Source organism: Leptosomus discolor, chromosome 1 (assembly GCF_034619465.1).
Source record: "Leptosomus discolor isolate bLepDis1 chromosome 1, bLepDis1.hap2, whole genome shotgun sequence".
Lineage (NCBI taxonomy): Eukaryota > Metazoa > Chordata > Aves > Leptosomiformes > Leptosomidae > Leptosomus > Leptosomus discolor.
This window is the reverse complement of record NC_141391.1, coordinates 88,682,972-88,706,435: the sequence shown is the minus strand read 5'-3', so window position 1 is coordinate 88,706,435 and position 23,464 is coordinate 88,682,972. Positions and strand designations below refer to the sequence as shown.

At 47.3% G+C, this 23,464-nt stretch overlaps 1 protein-coding gene across 1 annotated transcript; it reads right to left on the bottom strand.

The window, feature by feature from the left end:
• Window positions 1-15,891: 15,891 nt before the first annotated feature.
• Window positions 15,892-18,878, bottom strand: SAT1 (spermidine/spermine N1-acetyltransferase 1). Its single transcript, XM_086467999.1, has 6 exons — window positions 18,624-18,878; window positions 18,314-18,365; window positions 18,141-18,224; window positions 16,838-16,939; window positions 16,709-16,749; window positions 15,892-16,403 (listed from the first exon to the last, which is right to left on the bottom strand). The coding sequence occupies exons 1-6, from the start codon at window positions 18,687-18,689 to the stop codon at window positions 16,233-16,235; spliced, it is 516 nt and encodes a 171-aa protein (XP_086324125.1). The 5' UTR covers window positions 18,690-18,878; the 3' UTR covers window positions 15,892-16,232.
• Window positions 18,879-23,464: the final 4,586 nt, after the last annotated feature.

The window sequence follows — 23,464 nt, the reverse complement described above, 5'->3', positions numbered from 1 at the left end:
GAGTGCTGGGCTGCCCTGCGAGCGTGCTGTGCCCCCGCTCCACAGGCAGCTGGCTGTGAGGCAGAGGAGGAAGGAAGGAAGGACACCCCGAGCAGAGGTGTGTGGTGGTGCTCCCACCCTGCCAACTCACAGCTTTACCTCAGGGATGTAGATACTCTCTCATTTTCCCAGTGAGGGGGGGGATGCTGAAGCATGAAACCAGAAGAGTCTTCGTGGTTGAGTGCACACACTAGCTAAGGGTTGTAGGCAGGCAGCTGCGGGGGCAGCTCTCACCACCAGTTTTTAGCTCCTTTACTTTTTTTTGTTGTTAAAAATTGTGTACAGAAACATGCAGTTAGTGCATCAGTCCACAGTGAAAGAAAAGGGATTCTTCCCTTCCCCCCCCATCCCCTGTCCTAGATTAAGTTCACGAACACCCTCTCTGTAAATTCAGCAAGCTTCAGACTCACTTCCTTTTCTAAGGAGACCTGAAAGAGCCATTTCCTGATTCGTACAGCGCTCTTGTATGTGCCCACTAAGTGCTCATTCATGCCGTGAATCATAAAGGTAACCTCCGTTCAAAGCACTGCGCTGATACTTTGGCGTTGTACAAAAAAAAAAGGAGTTTTGTATTCAACGCAGCACGCTGGAGTCATCTTTGTATTTACCGAGGAGCCGCACCAGTGGGTTTTTTGATCTTCTGTCTTAAAAGCATCGTTTACAAACTGCCTGAACTAAAACCGGCTGGTAAAGGCGCCAAAGCCAGCCCAAAGGAATATGTTTACTGTCGTGTGCCAGGCTTGACACATTTTCCATATCCTGCCAGAGATGAGGAATGGCATCAGGAGCTGCGAGTGAGTCAGCCTCGGCCGTCGGTGCGGTGCCAGGCACGGTGCTTACGCAGTATCCTCGCCAGCAAGCCCGGCCAGGCTTGGGGCTCAGCACAACCCTTCGTACGCTACGCTGAACAAAGATGCTGGAGAGAACTTCAGCTGCTGCCGGCAGCAGCTGACTTATTTTCCTGTCTGTGGTTCAGTGGGAGGTCAGTGAGGCACAGTCTGTTGTGTTCATCCCTCCTGTGCTCGTCTCTGAGTTCATCTGACAATAAAAAAGATGAGCTGTTACTGGCTGATGGAAGAAGGAAATGTGCCTGTGCTCGGCTCTCCCCCGTCTCTGCCAAGAGAGCCAGCCAATTCATACATAATATTGGAGTCCTCTGCCGTTTAGCAGCTTTTGCACAGCATCCAACTGTACAAGGACGTGTCCCTGGGGCCAGACAACCTTTGGCTGTACTTTTGCCTTGATGGGGTAAGATCAGTACGAGCTATCCTTGTACAAGAGAGCAAAATACACAGATGCTAAAATCAGCCACCATGTTTTGACTGAGAAGAAAACAGTAAAGGGAAAGAAGTCTTAGCTTGTGGAAAAAAAGAAGTAACTCAACGTAAATGTGAGCACATCCTCTTTTACTACCACAACCCTTCTCAAACTCTTTAAAAAGCCAGCTACTACCAGTTGCTTTTTAGCATTATTGTTTTTACACTATTCTCCTATTTGTAGGTGAGGTTAGCCTGCTGAGGAGACTCTCTTTGTTTGAGGAATGTTTGAGGAGCAGTGGTGTGAAAACACTCTCAGCCCTGGGCTAGCTGGTGACTCACAACCAAAAGTTACAGAACTATGGGAGCAAAAAAACCCAAGGGAATTTAGATTCCTGGTGGGTAAGCTAAGGTGTAACATAGATGTGCAGATCTTGTGACGTACCTCAGGCCACAGGTCTCTGAGCTAAGAAGGTGCTGTGCTCAGAGCCTGATTTCTGTCCTGGAAGGCTACAGGGTTAACTACCATGAAAAACTCATAGCCATCAGTTGTAAGTAAACTGCCATAAATAAAATCATAACCGTTAAGGAGGTGTGAAGTGGTAATTTTAATTAGTAATCCTGTGGGACTTCCTGTATGTTTGTGTTTTCCTTGCAGAGTGACAGGCATGATGGGGGCAGTTGTATTTGCACACAAGTTCTCCCTTCTTCCCCTGCAGCTGAAAATCTGCTCTATGTGCGGGAAGGCTGAGGAGCATCGCGTGAACCACCTGGCTCACCTGCCAGCCCCAGAGGAATGCTCCTGGAGCACGCGAGGGCTCAGCACCATCCCTCCCAACTGGAAAAGAGACTCTCTCTTCCAACCTAAACCATTCTATGATGATGATGACCCTTTCTGCCCATGTCTGCAGGAACTCAACGCTGGGGTCCCTGGGCAGGAGATCCTGTAACATTTCTATACTTGATCGTTGACTTAATTCACTGTACTGTTTGTTTCCTCTCACCTTTCTCCTCTTGCTGTGTGTGTGACCCCCTCTCTCTGGCGAACTTTCCCAGCTTTGCCTGGAGCACCTCCCTGGCCCAGGGGTCCTGCTGAGGTCTTGCCAATATTTTCCTCTTGCCTCAGTAATTTTTTTGTGGAATTCTGACACCTCGTTGCCCCTGCTTTCAAGGTTTTCTCATTTATGGATTCATTAAGCTCCTTCTCATGTGTGGTTACCACTAGCAGCTCTTAGCACTTGCTTTCATAGAATCACAGAATGGTTTGGGTTGGAAGGGACCTTAAAGACCATCTAGTTCCAACCCCCTGCCATGGGCAGGGACATCTCCCACCAGACCAGGTTGCTCAAAGCCCCATCCAGCCTGGCCTTGAACACTGCCAGGGAGGGGGCAGCCACAGCTCCTCTGGGCAGCCTGTGACAGTGCCTCACCAGCCTCACAGTCCAGAAATTCTTCCTAATGTCTAATCTAAGTCTCCCCTCTTTCGTTACCCTTCATCCTATCACTACATTTTGAGACAGTGTTTCCATAAAACCTGGTCAATTACTATTTTGAGAGCTGGAGAACAATAAGCTCACCCCTTTTTAAAATATAATTTATTTTAAACGTCGAGGTTTTGAGCCAGGTTAATTTTTAGTGGTGAAAGCTGCTCTGGCCCCATGGCCTCATGTGACCCAGTAAGGGGGGCCTTGGCTCTGTGCTGGCATATCTGGATGACTCCTGGTGCCCCCAGAGCTGTTATTCCTAAACACTTGGTGCATCGGGCCGTGGTGCATCACCCAGTGCTGATGTGGGTGCGTGCAGGCTGTCTCCCCTCACTGGCACAGAGACTGCAGATCTGGGGGGCTGTCCCTAAAAGCCTGGACAACGGCAGCTTCGCAGTGCTCACGGTACCCTGCAGCTAAAACCAGCTGAAAGGGTGTTGTAGCATGCCTTACATAAAAAGGACATATTTGAAGGATATGAGTGTTTATTTATGAAGAGAATGGCATTGCATTTGTTTTTCTAATGCTCAGTTTCCTGCTCATGTGAAGGCAGTTATGGGGGACAGCTTGATCTCCTAGGACCTGACCTTCCCGCCATGCTGAGTGCAGGGATGAGGGCAATGATAAACCAGAGGAAAAAGAAACATCAGAGCAAGAGAGAACAGAAGTGTGCTGTGATCAGGAAGGACACAGTGAAAGCGTGCAAAGAAACTAGGGTAGATTTTTTTTTGTGCATGCTCTCCACTTTCTACCCCCACCAGTAAGGACTGGTTTCCTACCTCTGCTTTCTCCCCTTTCCTATTCCCAGTTCAGCAGAATGGTTGGAGAGGGACCACACTTCTCCACAGGTTAAAGCTTAAGGGATATTTTTGTGAGTGATTTCCAGCCACGTAAGAGGAAAACTTGTTTCTCCAGGATGCACAAGGCTGGAGATAGGCAACCACCCAACGATGCAGCCCTCCCAGCCCTGATTTCGCTCAAGGTGCTACAGTAGCCCGATTAGATCTTGTTATAATCCCTTTTTCCTAATGTACTGTTGTAGTTGCAAAGGGTCTTTACGTGATTTATTTTGTGTTAGGGAATAGCAGAAGTTGAGTGCTAACTTGTGTGCAGAGGAGAAACTCTGCCTACTAATAAATCTCCTAGTAGAGTTTTCTCCCTTCCTTAGGTGGGATTTGTTTTTTTCAACGGTATGTCCATAACAAATGTGAAAATTAGATTAGATCAGATCATCAGATTAAACTGAAAGGCAATGCTCAAATGCATATTTCATAATGAGTTTTGTTTTGATTGCTCTAAGTAATATATTCTTTTAAAATTTTGATATTTAAATATTTTGACTTCAGGAAAAGGAAATTAATATGAGAATTTTAAAAAATTCATAGAGAACAACTTACTTGTAGCAAGGCATACAGAAGAGCTGTTTGCTTCCCCTGGGATGGAGCTTTAGCCATCGATTTATTCATCTGATCTATTTAATTTGTCCAAAAAAAAAAAAGAAAAAAAAAAAGGAAGAGGCAAGCAAAATTGTGCTTATAACAAAGAAGAAGCTATCTGAGCCTCTTCAACCATGTCTGTGCAATTACAGTGTCCTAATTCTCTTTATAGATTAACAAGCCTGAGCCGTCGATTATCTTACTGAAAACAAAAGTAGATGCCCTGAAGTAATATATCATGTGATAATCCCGGTCCAGTGGTGGTTTTGGATTTAGAAATGTTATTAAATGCTTTGCCGAAAAGTGCACCAGATGTTTTTCCTGGTGCATGCTCCAAGGTTACAGCTGCATCTTGTCAGCTTTTAGCAGCCACAGCCGAGGCAAGGGTTTCCTGCTGAGCACCACGTTACCTGGGCATTATTTATGTTCAGATGAGTCAGTGAAATGAGGGATTGTCGCAGAGCAGGAAAGGACAGATAAAACTGAATGTCACGGAGCCTCTGACTAAAAAGAAACTGGCAGGTGTCGGATGCTCGACCGGTATTTTTAGGGCTCGCTTGCAGGAAGCTGGTGTTGCAGGTAGTGCTGGTGTGAACTCACAATGTCAGGCTGCGCTGAGGCCTCTTGCGAGGTGATGGCCCGAGGAAGGTGGTTCTGAGGTGGTGCTGAGACCCCTCACACCATACGTCAGGGCAACAGGGGTGGCCCAGGGGCTCACCACATGGCCTCCTGCTCTTTTTTCCAAAATGAAAGGCAAGGAAAAAAGGGAAGATGGGCTCGCGGTAAGCAGACAGGATTGCACTGGACATGTGGCCTGACCATTAGTCAGCCCTGCCGCAGGACTCGGTGGGATGTGGGCTCTCCTTCCATGCCAAAAAGCCCTGTAACACATCCAGGGAGGCAGCTGGCAGGTACCAGCTGGGGCTGGGGCACTCTGGGCTGCTTGTCCTTGCTGCGGGGACCAGCTCCTTGCCCCACTGGGACGTGGCCAGGACACACAGGGGCTGCTGGGTGGAGTGTGTCAGGACACATGAAACGTGGCACTTGGTTGCAGTGGACAGCAATTCCAAAAACAGAGGATATAGTACGCACTTGTTACTGGTGGTTGTAGGAGTCTCTTATTTAATGCTCTAATAGTACAGTTGCTTGTCTCAAGAATAAAACACTTAGAATATATTACTTTATATATAAATGCAGTGTTCAGTGTCTTCAACACACTTCCTGTAGTGATAGAATAGAATAGACCGGACCGGACTAGACTAGACTGTTTCAGCTGGAAAGGACCTACAAGGATCATCTATCCAACTGCCTGACCAATTTGGAGCTGCTCAAAAGTTAATGCACATTATTAAGGGCTTTGTCCAAATGCCCCTTAGACACTGGCAGGCATGGGGCACTGACCACCTCTCTAGGAAGCCTGTTCCAGAGTTTCACCCTCTGCTTGGTAAAGAATAGCTTCCTAATGGCCAGTCTAAACCTCCCCTTCTGCAGCTTTGAAGCATTCCCACACATCCTGTCACTGGATCCCAGAGAGAAGAGATCAGCACCTCCTTCTCCATGCTCCCTCCTCAGGAAGCTGTAGAGAGCAACGAGGTCGCCCCTCAGCCTCATTTTCTCCAAGCTAGACAAGCCCAAAGTCCTTAGCTGCTCCTCACAGGACATTCCTTCCAGCCCTTTCACCACCTTTGTTGCCCTCCTCTGGATGCATTCAAGGACTTTCACATCCTTCTTAAATGGTGGGGCCCAGAACTGCACACAGTGCTGGAGGCCACACCAATGCTGAATACAGCGGGATAATCACCTATTTTGACCTGCCGGTTACTCTGTGTGTAACCCCAGGATGCAGGTTGCCCTCTGGCTGCCAAGACACACTGCTGACTCACATTGAGCCTGCTGCCAGCCAGCACCCCAGGGCCCCTTCTGCAGGGCTGCTCTCCAGATGCTCCTCTCCCCATTTATGCTTGTGCCCAGCATTACCCCATCCCAGGTGCAGAATCCTGCCTTTGGACTTGTTAAATTTCATCCCACTAATTGGCCCAGTGCTCCCATCTATCCAGATCCCTCTGCAAGACCTCTTGTCCCTCGAGAGAGTCAACAGCACCTCCCAGTTTGGTATCATCATCAAACTTGCTAATGGTGCGTTCAACTCCTGCATCTAGATCATTGATAGAAATACTGAACAGAACTGGCCCTAGAATTGAACCCTGAGGAACACTGCTGGTGACCGGTCACCAGTCAGAAGTAGTCCCATTCACTACAACCCTTTGAGATGTGCCACTCAGCCAGTTCTTCATCCAGTGCACCATGTACCTGCTCATCTCATGGTTGGACATGGGCATTAGAAGTTCACCTTTACTGTTTTAATGGAAAGAACACAAGAAATGTGTCATGCATTATTTATGCACAGTATCACTGAGGTACTGTATTTGCTAGGAATGAAGTAAAGTTCTATATTTCTGTGGGAAAAGTCTTTTCACAATAGCTTTAATGGAGCAAAAGAAGAGGAACTCACATGCAGGTGCTCACTCACACATTATTTAAGTCACACATAACTATAAGGCTATGTGATTTAGTAAACTACATTGACGAAAAGAGGATTTAGTTAATGGTGGCAGCTCTGCCAGATGTCCATGGAGGTCATTGCCAGGTGTTGCAATGAGGGCTGATTCAAGGGCAGCCCTGAACATCCCCTCCTGGCTGTGCTCGCCCAGCCCCAGGGGCGCCCCGGTGCTCTCCTTGAATGTGGCATGCAGGCCCCAACTGCCTGGCTGAGTTTGCAGGGTTTTGGTGAAAGGCTCTTTGGAAAACATATTTACATTTCGTGCCAGCTGTGTTGCAGAAAGCTGTTTGGGGGAATGCCTGCTGTTTCACTGCAGGGCGCTGCATTTCTTTGCTTATAAAACTCGGTGTATGTTTTACCCAGGGTGTGGAAGCACCTTTCAGACAGGTACCCAAGTGTGTGTCCGTGGCCCCATAACAGGTCCTTTGCATATCATGTTCAAGTCCAAAAGTCTCTTCAGACAAGACACTTCTATGTCGGAAGGAGGAGAAGTGTGAGCTTCCTCTCCCTGTGATGTAAAACAGCCAGCAAGGGGGCCCGGCAGCGGAGTGGACCCACTGCCAGCCCTCCCCTGCCCTCGGCATGCTCAGGCCTCCCTGATGGCCAGTCAGGTGCCCAAATGCCTGAGGAGGGACGAACCCACACCTGCTCCCCGCACCTTCCCGCCTTTATCTCAGCGGGTTTCCCTTCCGTTGTGCTCCCACCACAGACCACGGCGAGCCCATGGCTGTGACTCTGGCTTTTGTGTCCCGGCGGGCACTAAATCTTGTGTGCCACAGCTCAGTCCCTCTGCAGAGAAACTGTCTCAGATGGAACCGGTCTCTTCCCAAATACTGGTTTCTGTGTCATGAGACTGCTGGGGCTCAGCCTTGCTGGTAAGGGACATTGTTTTGGCTTCAACCAGCAGTGGTGTGCACCTGCATGGTGTGTCAGTGGGCACTGAGCCTGCAGAAGATGCTCCCCACGCTGCTGCCGGGCAGGTTTTGCTTGCTGCAGTGGCACCAGAGACGGCGCTATGAGACTTTGACACTTGGGAGTTGTCCATGATCATTTCCCCAGGCAGACGGCTCTCCTGTGGAGTGCTTGCTCAGTGGGACCTTCAGCACAGGGCGAGTTCTTGTGCACCCAGGTGTTGAGGGCTTCCAGCCGCTCACAGCCACCTTGGTGCCCCTCCGTCCTGCGCCAGCTCCCACAGAAGCTCCTCTGAAACATGTACTGCAGCACCTGTGGTGGGTTTGAGGGGGGATGTGCATGCTGTTTGGAGCTGTGTAAAGTAAGACCACCATGGCTGAACTTAGAAAAGATCATGAAACAGAAGAACCAGCTGCAAGTGTCACTGTTCCCATAACGCTGGGACCGTGAAGTGTGTGGGGCAGCCCTGACAGCTGAGGGGCTGGGGCTGCACCCCAGCAAGCGGCGAGGGCTGGCCCAGCACAGCCCATGGCATATTTGTGTTTCTAACCCTTTTGTTGCAAGCTGCACATGGCTTTAGGTGGATTTATATTTGTTCCACATTTTTTTACTCCTGCAAACAGGAGCACCTAATGCTTTATATTTTAAATGAAAGGACCATCATTTCTTGGATCCCAAAGGCTCAACGGCTTCTCTAAGAAACAACAGGAGATAATGTCATGTCCACCTTTACACCTAACAAACCCTTCTTGCTTTTAGACTAGTGCTAAGAGGACCTTTAGCTTTCTCAGTCCTGTGCTTATTCCAGAAAATACCATAGCTGAGAAGCCGGATGTAAGCGTGTGTGAGGGAAGCCCCTGCTGCCTGAACTGTGCTGGAGAGGCACCTGGCTATGGGCACGCAGAGACAAACCTGGTGCTGCCTCGAAGTGAAGCAGGGAGGTGTGAGTATGCTGAACTGCAGGGGTGCTTTGGCTTTTAACAGCAGAAAATAATAGCTTGCTGACACCAAGTCCAAACAGCTCCCAAAAGGAGCTTTGGGGTTCTGATTCCATGCAGGACTTCTGTAATCAAATTTCAGTCGAATCTTAGTGATGGTAAACTCAAAATGGAAATGCAGGATCATTTTATTACTTCTCTGTGCTGAGAAGGTGGTCAACTGATGCCTATAAATCCTGACTATTTGCTTACGAAAAGGGGTTGGTTTTTTTTTCCTCTGATATTCTTTAACCTTGTCCTCACTTCACCACCATTTGGACCAGCTGCACTTTGTAATGTGGTGGACTTTGTTTTATCAGACTTTTTTACAGTCTGCCAGCTTTCAGAGATATGTAGTTACATAAAATGGGTGTGCTTCCTTACCTGGCTAAGGAACAGCATATATTGCCTGCCACTATCTCTTGACTTTTCAGCTAGTTTTGGTTTTGTTTAAAACTGGATTAATGCAGTGTTACTTATTTGATGCTAGTGCTTGTTGCTGCTTCTATCTGCCAGTTCCGCCTGTTGCTCTTCAGAAACAAAAACTTCTTGCTCCTACACTACTAAACTCAATGCTTGCTAATCCATTGAGTTATGCCTAGTGAGATCAATGGGAGGCAAAAATAATCCAGAAATCATTAATGTGTTCCAGGAATTTATCTCTGAGATTTCTGGTTTGCAAAATAAGAGTCTTCTAGTTTCGTCTGATTACACTTACCTGGAAAGAATGAAGCCTAAACCATTTTGCTTGATGCCATTGCCTCCGTGGTGTGCATGGCTACCTGTGGCAGGCGATATGGTCAGCCCTGCACCTGGCATCCCTTCACCCCTGCAGACCTCTCCTCCTGCCTTTTTTTTCTTTATGTTTTGTGCCCCAATGGCAAAGCTACAGCTCTGTACAGAGGTTATTACCTCTAGGAGTGGTGAATGCAGATTTTGATTCTTCCCTCCACATTAACTTTGGAAACAAACAAAAAAAAAAGACCCATGTGCCTCTAACTGTAGTGTTCTGGTTTGGGTTAAACCAGAACTAATTCTGTTTTAGTCATTTTACTTTTCAGTTAAGTCTCTTCTAAGTGACTGCACTTTCTGAAACCAACAGTGTGTTTTTCCAGACAGTGATGGCTTCTAGCAGTGCTAAGGCCTGATGTTTATAGTTCATGCCAAGGAATGGTGTACAGAGAGGCCCTTGCTTATACTTGTTCTTATAGCGACCAAGGTCACTGCTAAATCTTGTACTCCCTGTTGGGGTGCCGTCAGTGAAAAGGGTCGCAAGCACAAAACAGGTTGCACCTGCACTCCGGGAGGAGTGAACTGGACAGATGACCCAAACCTGACCAACAGAGTATTCCATCCCATGTACGTCATATTCAGTATAAAGCTGAGAGATCACGAGGGTCTCGCTCTCTTCTTCGATGGCTGACATCTGAGGAGGACTCTTGTCTGTTCTTCTGTTGTCGATCCCAACCCGTGCATCCCTGAATCCAGTGCTTGAGTCCAGCTCCTGCATCCCGTCCCTGTCTGCTCCTGAATCCAGCCTGGGACTGCCCCAGTGCCAGCTCTGCATCGTGGTGGTGACGTATCATCATCAGGGTGGGGGGAGTTGGGTTCAGTATTGGGTTTGTATCTATTTGTATATATTTGCACATATTGTATGTATTTCATTATTTCCTTATTATTATCTTTCCTTTTATTGTTATTGTTTCATTAAAGCTGTTTTAGTTTTCTTTTCCAAACCGTAAAGTCTCTCTCCCTTGTTCTCTCTCCCTTTCCCTTTTTGGGAGGGGAGAGGGGTTAATAGAGAGCGTCTGGCATTTGTTAGTGGCCAGCCAAGCCTCAACCCTTGACACTGTAGCTAAAACATATTCAGGCTGTGTGGTGGGAAATGTTCTTGCACACCCATGTTAGTCCATGGTAGGAAGTTGGCTGCAGAAAACCCCAAAATTCTACATATGAACTGATTGCAAAAGGCACTAGACTATAGACCAAAGCTACAAGTCCTTTTGATTCCTCCTGTACAAGCCATGAGGTGGTGTGTCTGTGTTGGTGACTGAAAGGGGTCAAATGTGAAAGTTCAGGGAGATCGTGGAAAGCCCAGACTGGAGTTTGCTCATCATGATTATTAGAGGAAGACTATTCAAAGGTACCTTTACAGGTATCTTGGTGCCTAATTACAGTAATCAGCTTTGAAAAATCTCACCCTGCACTTTTACCACTGTAATCTCCAGGTCCTTGGAAACACTGATGGGCTTTCATGTGGAAAGCTACCATCTCTCTCATGCTTTTTTCCCCAGGTGGAGGTAGGTTTCTAGTAGGAATTTCAGGGATTCATGTCCCTTCCCCACACTGTGAACTCCTGGGAGGTGACTTGGAAGACATGGAGCAGCTCATCATGCTGTAGAGCAAACTTGCGGGGGAAGGCCAGACACCTGTTTTCGTCTTCTCAAAGCACAGTCTTTTCAACCTGTTCTGGTGGAGAAGGAAAACAGTGCTTAAGAAAATGGAGATGCCTTTTTCCCTTTGAGTGAACTTGACAAGCTCACACCTGCTGTGTGAACAACAGGAACGTGCAGAGGTCCAAATGCAAATAAACAAAACTATTTAACTTAGAGGAGTTTCTGCAACCAGTGCTTGTTTTTCATCCTCTTCAGCTGATTATCCCCTGGGGCTCTTTATTTCTTGCTTTGGCCTCCGTTAGATCTGCGAAATGAAACCGAAACTGGTTTGAAGATGGAATTTCCCCTCCCCCTCCCCTATTTTTGGGTAGAGGTGTGTACCTGTGCTTTATTCTGTTATCAGCCACAGCAAGCATTTCTGACTGATTGCAGAAAAAGTCAGAGTGCGGTAGGGCGAGGCCTGAGGGGTAGGAGAAATGCACCTGGCAGTGCTGCACTGGTGTTGGGCTGTGCTCTTACACCAGGGCCCACGTCCACCATCTTCAGCCTTACGCCCTCTCCTCCGTGAGCTCCCAACAAGGACCAGTCTGAGCTCCTGACGGGCTCTAAAGCCCTTCATCAAGGTTGCACTTGCCAACAACCTGCTCGACAGCAAAAAACAGCCAGCCAGGTCTTGTCAGGGAGAAAGAAGAGTCCTGGGAGGGAGTTGTGCCTGGATGGTGAAGTTACGTCCTGCTTTGAGTTTGCAGTGAGATTAAACATTAGTGGCAGGCAGGCTAGTCGTGTGTTGTTTTCTTTCAGATAGCAGCTAATGCCTTTATTTAAACTGCGGCCACTTCTCTGAAACCTGAGTTCCGAATAAAAAAAACATTTAAGCAATCCTGCTCAGGCAAGCGAAACAACTGGGTAAAGCCGAGTCTGTTACGTGAGGTGAATTATTTAAACCAAGGCAAACAGCCGTGCGATGCAGGTTTCACCAGCGTGCCATCGGTGCCCGTGTGTGCGTGCGCACGGCTGTGCGAGGATGGCTGCGTGTGCATTCCTTCAGCTCAGCTTTTCCTCCCCCAAGGCGTGTGGAGGGAGAGCCCAGGGGAGTGAGCGCTGTGAGGAGGAAACTTGTGCAAGCTGAAGGAAAGAAACCTCCTGGTCAACTCAAAGAACGGGAGGCATGAAACACATCTCTGCGCTAGCCTCCAGCCCAGGGTAACGCTGTGTGGTGGTGAATTACTCAACGGTTTCCTGAGTCCCGCCGCCGTACGTAGCTGGTGCTTTCCCTGCAGCTGCGTCAGCGAGACCTTCGCGTTCAGCTGGCCAGGCTCCAGGATGGCAAGTCTCCCAAGACAAAAATGCCGTGTGCAGGGACATATTAAAGCACCCATATGCTCTTTGGGGGAAAAGTTTGCATTGGCTCTTTGAATTACATTCAGAGCGAAAGCTCTTTAAAAGAAGAGGGGAGGGGGAAGGGTTGTTTTTCTTACATACATTATGTTTTAACTTAAATTATGTAGACAAAAAAGCCTCCTTCCCTGCCGTTGCTATGGCTACAGCTCAGATCATTGTGCGGGAGCCTTTGAGCAGGAAAACACCAAGCAGAGAGGGGGCAGCAAGACCTTCTTGCAGCTGGGTATGGCCTCTGCCACGTCCTCCGGCCGCAAGTTGGTTGAAGGCGACCTTGCCCTCCCCACCCAATGGGAATGTGGAAGTGCTGCGATTGTGAAGTCGCCTGCTGGCTGGCTCAGCATGAGGGCAACTTCCTGGGTCATGAGCTTGAGAGCAAGAGCAAGGAGGATCTTTGCACCTCACCTCCCTGGAGATGTTATCACCAGTGCTGTCGTAACACCTGCTCTCCAACCCTTCCCCAGAGGCAGGAGTGCTGCAGTGAGGAAACAGGGTAACACAGAAGGCTGGCATAGCTGCAGGCCCCACACAAGCCCTGTTCCTGTGCTGTGATGGATTCCCACTGGTGTGATACCAGCGACCAGCTCAAAGGCTACTGGTATTGCTTAGCCCCAGTCCTATGCTCACACTGCAGCTTGATGGTGTGATCGTGATCCTGGAAACAAAGAAAGTCAAGCAAAGTGAGGTTTATCCTGTTGTCTAAACCCCTAGAAAATACTCAGCTGTGCGTCTCAGTTGTAGGTACAGAGTCACTTTGGTTCGCTGGTAGCTTGAGAAAAAGTTATCTGAGGGAATTTAAAATGTTTTTTTTCTTCAGCCATGGCATTACCACATCGCTCTGTTGGAGACTCTGTACCATAACTGTGAAAATATTTCTGCTGGTTTTAAAAACCCTGCCTCTTAGTAGGATCTCAGTGAAAGACACATCTGAAAGGTTAGTCTTTGGCTATACTTTCACATGTGAATGTTTAAAATTATCACAGTTGGCTAGAAAAGGTCTTACTGCCTCAAGGTCTTACTGCCTCAATTGTTTTCTGTGACTCCCTGAGAATCTATTGCAGCAGAATTAATTTAGAAAACACAGTGGTGAACTGCATTGGCAGAAGATGATGAAAAAGATACGATAAACACCTTTAAATTGATTGAAAATTTGACTAAGCTGCTTACTTTCCTAATTATAATGCCTAATTAGTTAGCTTGTTCCATTCAGTCATGCAGCTTTGATAGCTTTATTGTGCTCCAGAAGCCTGGGGCCTGGGCTTTAAGCAGGTCTGTCCTAGATACCTAATGAACTGTTAATTTGAAAATAAAAACATTCTTAAACTGCTCTACCAGCAATCACCTTCTACACTGATATATGGAGCCAAAAGCAGAAGCTTAAAATAACTTCAAACCAGATTCCGCTAGGACTTAGATGCACGAGTAGGTCGCTGTAGCTCACAGAGTTAACCAGCAAAGTTACTGGAGCTTCACCAATGAGAAGATACAGCGCCCTGATGCTCAGCGAGAGCTCCTGGAGACCATCTCATCCTTCCCATACCGCCTCCAGCTCTAGTTACCAGCCTGGTTCACTGGGTGGGCTTACTTTCGCCTCCTTTGGCCTGCCGAATTGGAGAAGAACACAGGCTCAGCAAGAACAGGTAGGGTGGTTCATAGCCTCACAGTTCCTTTGCTGACAAGAGACAAACACTTTTTCTGTTCCCCTCAGGCAGGAGAGCGAGTTGAGCCTTGGGCTCCTGCATGGGTGTGTAGGTCTCACAGCTAAGGTGCTGCACAGACACAGGGAGCGTCTGGAAATGACTGTTTCTTGTGCAGAACTTGATCTGCTAAATCAGAGTAATTTGCATGACAGATTCTGGGCTCAGTCCAGCCTGTGTTTGCCCAGACAACCACTTGGACATATGCTACCTCCTGCTCTCTTCCAAGAGCTCCTGTATTTCTTCTTGGCCTTCTCATTCCTGAGGCAACAGCTGACAGCCGTATCTCACACCTGGGCAGCGCTGGCATGCTGCTGCCCACGCCTTAGTTAAAAACAAAACCAAACCAAGAATAGTTTCATGCTAAATGCCCTGCACAACCTGCTGCAGGCACTAGGCAGAAGGACATATTGTTCTTAAAATTAGTTAGCATAAAATTAGCGTAACCCATGGTTGAAGCAGTCACTGCCCACTATTCTCTAGGATGAGGAGGCATCTTCCAGATGACACATGATTTATGCAGCAATCAAAATCAGTTTAAAACCTTGTTTAATTTAAACCAGTGCACGTCAGAAGGCAGGTTAAATCTCTTCCTTTCCTTTGAAGTGAAAGCAGTGGTGGCTGAAAGAAGCCTTTACTGTGGGGTTACTACAGAGCAAGGGGGGAGTGGTGTAAAACTTGCATGCATCCACTTCAACCTCTGAGAAAGGCAGACACAGTATTGCAAAGCTGGTAAGTTCATTTCCAAGCTGATTAAAAAGTTGATGAGCAGCCTTGTTTTCACTTAACTGCTGTACAAAGGTTTAAACACGCAGGATCTGAGTGTTTCACTGCTTAATACAGCACTTCATTTCAGGCAGCTTGCCACTGCCACCGACTACACGGCACTGAAGCATGTGAAAAACTCTGTATAGTATCTGAAATCACAGAATGGTTTGGGTTGGAAGGGACCTTACAGATCACCTAGTTCCAACCCCCCTGCCATGGGCAGGGACACCTCCCACCAGACCAGGCTGCTCAAAGCCCCATCCAGCCTGGCCTTGGACACTGCCAGGGAGGGGGCAGCCACAGCTTCTCTGGGCAGCCTGTGACAGTGCCTCACCACCCTCACAGTGAATAATTTCTTCCTAACGTCTGATCACACATAAACCCAGATTACCAGAACAATTCAATGTTCATGTTTTAAGACACACATAAGAGAGTTTCTTTGTGGTTTGTAAAAATACTTTCTCCTACTCCTGACCAGTCAAACCTATTTTTAGGATTTAGGCTTTGAAACAAGAGCCAGACACACCTTCCCCTTCAAGGCTATGCCCTCCTGACAGAGGTGCTCTGCAGCCAAGTGAAGTCCCCAGGAGCCAACACCAGAGCCTCCAGTTTTTCTGGAGCTGCTTTCCAGCAGGCTGAGAGGAGCAGCCTAACCAAAGGACTCCCAACAAACCAGCCGTAACACAAGTGCAGTTCACTTGCACAGAACACACACTGGACAGGGTGCTCTGCACCCCACAGGGCATACAGGTTGATCTCACACCCCCCCAGGTGCCCAGCTCCAGCAGGGGTGCACAGACCCTCAGCACTGGGTCCAGCAGACACGCAGGGGCACCTCCCCTCTTGCTGGGACTGTGGTAAATTGTGCTTCACTTGTGAATACATTTGGGTGAACCAGTCTTTTATTAATGTGCATGTTATCTAACTGAAAACTGCATGTGAGAATTAAAGTCAAAACTACTGCCACAAAGTGAAAACACTATTTATTTTTATAAAAGGCAATAATTAAAACAAACCCTACCAGTGTGTACATTGTACACATTTGAATGACACTTACAAGAATGAAGTTTCCATATACAACGATTACAAGCCCACACTGGTAAAGGATGCACACAAGCACATACACAACCCCACAGATGCCTCAACTCCAGCTCACAGTACCAATTACTCTGACAACATCTGTGTAGCATTTTCATCATTAGCATCCACGCTACTTTATTCCACTACAAACTGTACACAGAAAGCAAGAAGGAGTTTATTCAGAGAGCATATATATTCGCAGGAAGAATTTATTTGCTGGAATAATCTCTCACTCTTCTGTTGCCATCTTCAAGAGATACTCTTTGTCAATTTTGAAGAGCCTCCACCCCTCCTCAGTGGACAGATCAGAGGCACCCCTTCTCTTATAGAACCTGATGGACGGTTCATTCCACTCTGCAACGAGGAAGTGCATACTGCTGCAGCGGCACTTCACAGCAACCTGCAAAAGGGTGCAACACAACACGTTTCACAACAGCTCCAGATAAGCACAGTAAGAACTGGGGAGACTACTCAGCAACTGTGTATCATCAGAAGTCATCAAGTTCATTCTGACAGTCACTTCAGCACTTGTCACTGTTTAACAAACTCTAGACATTGTTTTAAGCCATCCAGTGTCCTGTCATCTCCTTTAATTTAATTCTGGGTAGTGCTGAAGGAGGTGGTCTCATGCAGTGAGCAGAAGAGCAAGAATACTGCCTTGCCATGTGTCCTCACTTCTGCTTTAGAATTACCACTTCCACATACCTGACTCAAGTTCTTCAGAATTTCTGACCCAATGCCCAGTCCTAAAAAAAAAAAGACACCACAAGAAACTAAGTTTTAATTTTAAAGAAGCCCTATAGGCAGCAACTCATCTAATTCTGTAATACATACCTCTATACTCAGCCATCACATAAAAATCTTCAAGATACAGCAGTTTTCCAATCCATGGATCGTAAGTGAAGTAATACATGGCAAAGCCCACAATGCAGTGTTCTGAAAGAAAGGGTGTAACTTCAGCTAGTCTGAATTTGAAAGGCAAAAATATTAAGTCTTACATGCATGTTTAAACATACAGATTCTCTTTCTGTAACATGCAGACATTTGCTACTAGGTTAGAATTAAGAATGAAGTTTGCAAGTAAGCACACAACTGAAAACACCAGTTGTGACGAACTTGTATCAACCTAGCAGAACGGAGATTGCCCTTGCCGTACCCTGGAATGCTCAAAAGCACTGTCATAGTCAATGCTGAACACAAGGCTTTTTTCTACAAACAAATGCACACCCTACTGATTTATCAGTCTTTCCATTCTTGAATACAAGTAAAAGCTTTACACAGCAGCTCACAATTTAGATGATCACCTCAACTCTACTTCCTTCATAACCAAAACAGTCTATCATAAACTCTGAAGAACACTGATCTTTCAACACGTATTCCTCAGTAACCACACTGTGTCAGAAGGCACGCTGCAGGCCACCTTTACAGCAGCATTTCCAGCACCTCGACTTATGCTTTCGCTGAGAGCATCACACCGTTTTCTTTACCTTCAGCACCATAAAATCAAGGTAAGTAAAGCTAGAGCTTCAATTCTCATTCTGTGGCTCGACAAGGAAAACCAGTCTTCCAACAGCAGCCCACTCAAAGCTAAACCTTGAGTATTTTAACTCCATCTGCCACAACACTCTGCACATACTGTAAGAGAAGCGTGCTAACAGATTTCTGATCTACTGTGTCTTTGGTAAACGTTTGGGAATAGCACTTGTCCCTGTAGACCTTACCTCATATTATGATCATCTACTTTATTGTGTAACGGATCTTTTAGTTACCTCCCCGCCCATCCATGTACACGGAAGGGCCATGTACATGGCGAAGCTAGAGACTGTAACCTGAAGATTGGGGACAAATTAAAGAAAAAAATGTGATTCAACAGGATTACATAAAGGTAAGTCAGGGTCAAACATGAAAAGCCATTTAATTAACTGGAATCAAGCACATTATGTTACACCTGATCTTCCCATGCCTCCAGGATTAGCAACTACTTCAGCAGAGTATCACTACATGTTACTGCATTTAACAGTTAACCTGTTCCTCCTACCCCAATTCACTGGTGGAACCTTATGTATAATCAACAACATTAAGTATAAGACGCCTCTTGTGTACTGAGCATCTAAAAATAAGTATCAGGAAGTCTCACCTTCAGACGACCACTGCTCTTTTGGCACTTCTGCAACCAGACACTGGTAGAAAGGGTGCTCGCCAAACCCATCCTCAAGCAGCTCTAGAAAAGCAGAATAAATCGGCACCTGAGCTACAGGCAGATTCTGTCACCGGGCTACCAAACCCGGGGGGCAGACGCCGCTTCTATACCTTTCTCAGTCAGCACCACTTGATCCTCCATGTCCTCGTACTTCGCCAGTTCCTGGAAGACAAGGACAAGTGAGCGGGCTCTCCCCGCCCCCCGCAGCCTTGCGCAAGAGCTTGTTTTTGCTCAGACAGAAGGGCAAAGCCGCCCCCCCCGCCCGCCACCGCCCCCGATCTGCCCCAGACCCGGCCGCCCCGCCGCGGCCAGACCGGCGCCGGACGAGACCTCCCGCCCCGCGGGGGCGGGCGCCGCAACGGCCGGTCTCGCGTGCCACCGGAGCGACACTGGACGCCCCCCCCCCCCCCCGCCCCGCACCTTGATCAGTCGCAGCAGGTCGGGGCAGTCCTCAGGACGCGCGGCGCGGATGCTGAACGAGGCCATTTTCGACGGCGCTTCCCCCTGCGGCCCCCTCGGCTGACGAGTCCCCGATGTGTGAACAGGAGGAGCAACTGCTTCTTCATTCGTGTCCCGGGCGCGGCGGCCACCTGCGGTCAGTCAGGCTGCGAGCATGTCCCGGCGGCGGTGAGCAGACAAGCGACCCTCCTCAGCTGCCGATCCTCCCGGACTCCCAACTGTGCCGGCCGCCCGCCCCGGCTTCCCTATTTATCGATGCTCACGCTCCGCCTCTCCCGGCACGCAAGCCAATGGGAGCGCTGGCGTTGCTCGCCCTCAGCCAATGATAGCGCCCCTCCCCATTACCTCAGCCTGCCAGCAACAGCTGGTGCGGGATGTCTCGTGACTCGCCCACCCCCCCCCCCCCTCCCCCCCCCCCCCTCCCCCCCCCACCCCGCCCCGCCGTGGCGTCCCCTAGCGGAGCCGGGCGGCGCTGCTGGGCGCCCGGGTGAGGCCCCGCCCCTTCTCCCTCAGCGGCGCCGGGGGGGGGGGGGGGGCATGGCGGGCCCGGGGCTGAGGGGACGGACCGACCCCCTTCCCCGCCCGGGGATCCCGCTGCGCCCCTCTGGGCTGCGGGCTTCTCCCGGAGCCGGCTTCCCAGGCTTTCCCGAAAAGCGAGCCCGTCGTGGCCCCGGCGATTCGGGGCCCTCCCTGCGGGGCGCTGAGCGGCGCGGCGCCGCCCGAGGGGCCGTGGCGCCGCCTTGGCCGCAGGCTCAGCGCTGACGGGGTGCGGCGGCTGCCAGCAGGGTGTTTTTCACCGCTGCGTGGAGGAAAAAACCCAAAGGCCTCTGTACTTGCTGAAATACTCAGCAACGATCCGCATCAAGCCCCGTGGGGGTCTGTGTGTGCCCAGTAACCAAGGTACACCCCGGTGCCGGGGCGTCCTGAGGGAGAAGGGTTCAAAACATGGAAGTGTCACTTGGGGCTTGGGGCGTTTTCCAGCCTGATACACGCCCTGTCACCGACCTGGTATACCAGCCTGGCTGGAGAGGAAAGGGTAGCCCTGGGAGAAGCACAAAGGACAGGAGTGTTTCCAAAATGGGGGTGTCTGCCAGTAGTCTGCCATAAGGGAGGATGAGACTCCTTCCTTGGGATGTCCCTGAGGAGAGAGGGGGGTGTGACGAAGAAATTCAATCTGGATAAACTCCCCCAAATGGCTTTGGAGTATGACTGGATGGAGGAATTATCCCTGGCCCCAGCTCCTCCTCTGAACGTTACCTACAGATGTAGAGCTATGCCACGGGATGAGAGCTGGATCTAGGTGACCATGCGTGGCTATCGACCTACCAGCTAGGCCACCCAGAGGAGAAGTGTAATTCCTCAGCGTACGCATGGTTTTCTTTCCACCCTCTTCTATAAACTTTGCAATTATCATGTCCATCCTTAGATAGTGTAAAGGAGCCCTTTAGTTTACATTTAGCTTCATCTGCCTTTTTTTAAGGGTGATTTGGGATATAGGAAGACACTAAGTCATGCTACTGCTGCAGAGTAACAATCCTGAAAACCTGGATTCCCAAACACTCTCACAACACTCGCACCCGATTTTTCAGTGTATCCAACAACCTACAACGTTCACCTTTATTTAGACAGAGGGGCCAGTGTGGAACGTGATAGTACAAGAGGATTGTATAAAGAACTGTGTATTCTGATGGCTGGTGTTAGCCAAGGAAATCCTTCGGCACACAGTGGAAAGTGCCTAGAGTCCTGGAAGAGTAATTTAGGACTTACTCAAACACCCTAACTTGCTCAGTTTACCTTCTATTGGAGCAAAAATGGAGATGCTTAAGGAACAGAAGCATTTCCAAAACACAAAGCAACAGCCAATGGCTAGTAGTAGAAAAGTTGAGATTTGTTTCATGAGTTATGGATCTGGAAATCCTTCAGGACAAGGCTTTTGGTAGGGAGACTGCATCTGAATAAACTAGCAAAGAACAGACTCAGCCTAATGACATACATTTAATGGATATACACTTTTTCAGTCCCTAGGAATGATCTGACTGGGATCAGAAATGGGGAATACTGTCCCTGTGAAAGACTTAACAGTGCTTGTGTTGTGTCAAAGATATAACAGTGTTTGTGTTGCGTCAACTCTTTCTATTTTGCATTTCACAATGAGGAAGTCAGCCGTCAGGAGACCTACTGTTGTGTAAGAGCAGAAAGTGCCTGGTTTCTTTCATTCTCAAGTCAGAAAAGTCATATGATTTCAGACGTTGAAGTTTCAGCAAAAAAAAAGTATATTCCACTTTGACTGTTTTTGAAAGTCCTGCTGTAACTTGCTCAGAAATACGCTGATACTGTATTACCCCACTGAATGCAGTTCATTGGCGTTCGCTTTCAAATTCACAAGGCAGAAGAAAAAACTATTTAAAATCTCCTAAAATATAAAAAATAATTTAATGAAACAACAGGAAATGCAGAGAATAAAAAAAACACAAAAGGAAAACTAAACATATCTGATTAAGATACCTAGATCTCAGAGATGATGCTGCAATTAGTTATATATTACTACAGGTATTTTTCAGAATAAGAATAAGTGAGATTACTAAGAATGGTAAGAGTATTTTACAGAGGTTCTAAAAGAACTCGGTTTTGTGAATGAATCAGACTGATGGGCTGTGTACTTTACAGCTTTTTGCTTTTGTCTCAGGTCTGTTCGTCTGTGAGCAGGTTTCCTGTCCTCTGGACGTAGCTGAGGTCAGTGGTGAAATCTCTAATGACTTCCATGGGGCTCGGATTTTATCCTTGAGTGGTCAGCCTGCTTGTTTGCACTTCTCCCCAAGGGAATGAGAGATGCTAAATCTCCTGAAAAGGATCGAGTTTCTCTCAAATTATGCAAGAATGTATGCTGGGAAGTGGTTAGCAAAGGTGTTTAAGGGAAATCGACGTTGAAATAATCTGTTAAATGAAATATGCACTGAAGTCTGCATTAGCTCTCTCTTCTGTTACCAGCCAGCAGCTTCTTCCATGCAGAACCTGCTGACTGTGAATCCATCTGCATTTCCACCAGGAGGGTTGGTACTTCTGTGGTGGAGGGGTAGAATGGTTAGGATTATCTAGAAAGATCATGCACATTGTTCCTTTTGTTCTCATTTTATCTCCTCCTTCAATCTTACTGGTAAGCGGAGAAACAGAAAATTTTGTGCAAAATAGCAAGCAGCACTTTCTTTTTTTGGCATGCAACAGGAACTGGTATTAATAAAAGCACACAGAGTGCTACGTATCAGTGAGGCAAGTTTTCCCCACATCCTCTCTGGAGATGGAGGTCTTGTCCAGTCTCAAGCTACAGGAGGTAGCCACGCTGGTTCCCCAGGATCCTTTCACAGCGATGCAACTGAGTAATTTATTCAGAGAGTTACGGGACCTCGGCTGGACTTGTACTGACAGCGTATTTTTATTTACATCTAAATTTCTGAATATCCTCTTTTCTTGGAGGGTGGATGGAAAGGCTCAAAGTGGGCACCAGTTTCCTTTCTTTACTGTTCAACTAATCAAACTCTCTTTACTTCTCGTATTCTAATTTTTGGTTGCCTCCTTCGCTAGGAAGATTCCTTGAATTCCTGTATGAATGCCTCTCTCATGCCTCAAAGTTTCTCTGTTTGTAATAAATAAAAGAGGGAAGGAGAACTGTTTATTCCACGTTAAAATGCAATGAGTTAATAATTTTTGATTACACCATTAAATGTTCTCAAGTATTTCAATACAAATTTTATCTCCAAGTTATATCTCCTATCAAATCTGTGGAAAAAAATATAGAAAATGCAATTAATATTCAGTACTGACCTGTAATTTTTCCAGATTAGTCTTTGAACAACGTCCAGGATTCTCTTAGCATTTTCAACTGACTAATTTCTTCCTAATACTTAGAACTCGCACTGATATTTATGAGTTCACAGTTGCTTCCAGATATTTTTTCCAAGCAACTTACGATTACAGTTTATCAACACTATGCTGTACATAGAAAAAATTATTAATTTCTATCAGAATAGTAAATAAATACTGCAGTAGCACTGCTCAGAATTTGGGGCAAAAGCAAAATTTACAGTTTCACATAATAAAATGACATGAATTGCCATATTCTGGAAATAGAAGGACCATCATTTTCCATTATTATCTTTGAAGACATATTTTAGGTCATTAGAACCCTATTCCTGTAAGCTAATACATCTCATCTGTCATTTTTAATGATGCAATTTGATGGATTTGGGATTTAGATGTAACTAATTGTCTGCCTGCATCCACAAATCATCTAGATCATGCATGCAAATACTTTGGGTATCTATAAAATAAAAGTTGGGAAAAAAATCAAGCCAGGCCTCAATTTTATAACTTTAAGTTTTGGATAGAGTAGAAGTCCCTTTGGTGCTGATCCTGAAATGTACTGAAATCAGTATTCTTGGGAGCAGCATCTCAGGCTCTAAAAAGAAACCTGGGGAATCTACAAATTTTTCCTTAAAACTAATGAGGTTTTGCACGATGAGCAGCTGTTTTTCTTTTGTGTCACATCATTTGATGTCTCAATCACAGTTTTGCCTTTTGTCACAGTCTTTTGCACTGTCCAGAGGTGATTCTGCTCACGGTGTCTTGGTTTTCGAGCCTTCAGCACGTCCCCACACTGGGTTTCCGCATTTTTTCCCGTGACAGGGTGAACGAGCAGCTTTGCAATCGCGCTCTCGACTTTTTCCTCCGTAGGCATGCAGAGCTGGTCTCTGTGTGGTCATGTAGCAAGAGGCATGTGCCTGTATGGGCTGGCATATACAAGGAAG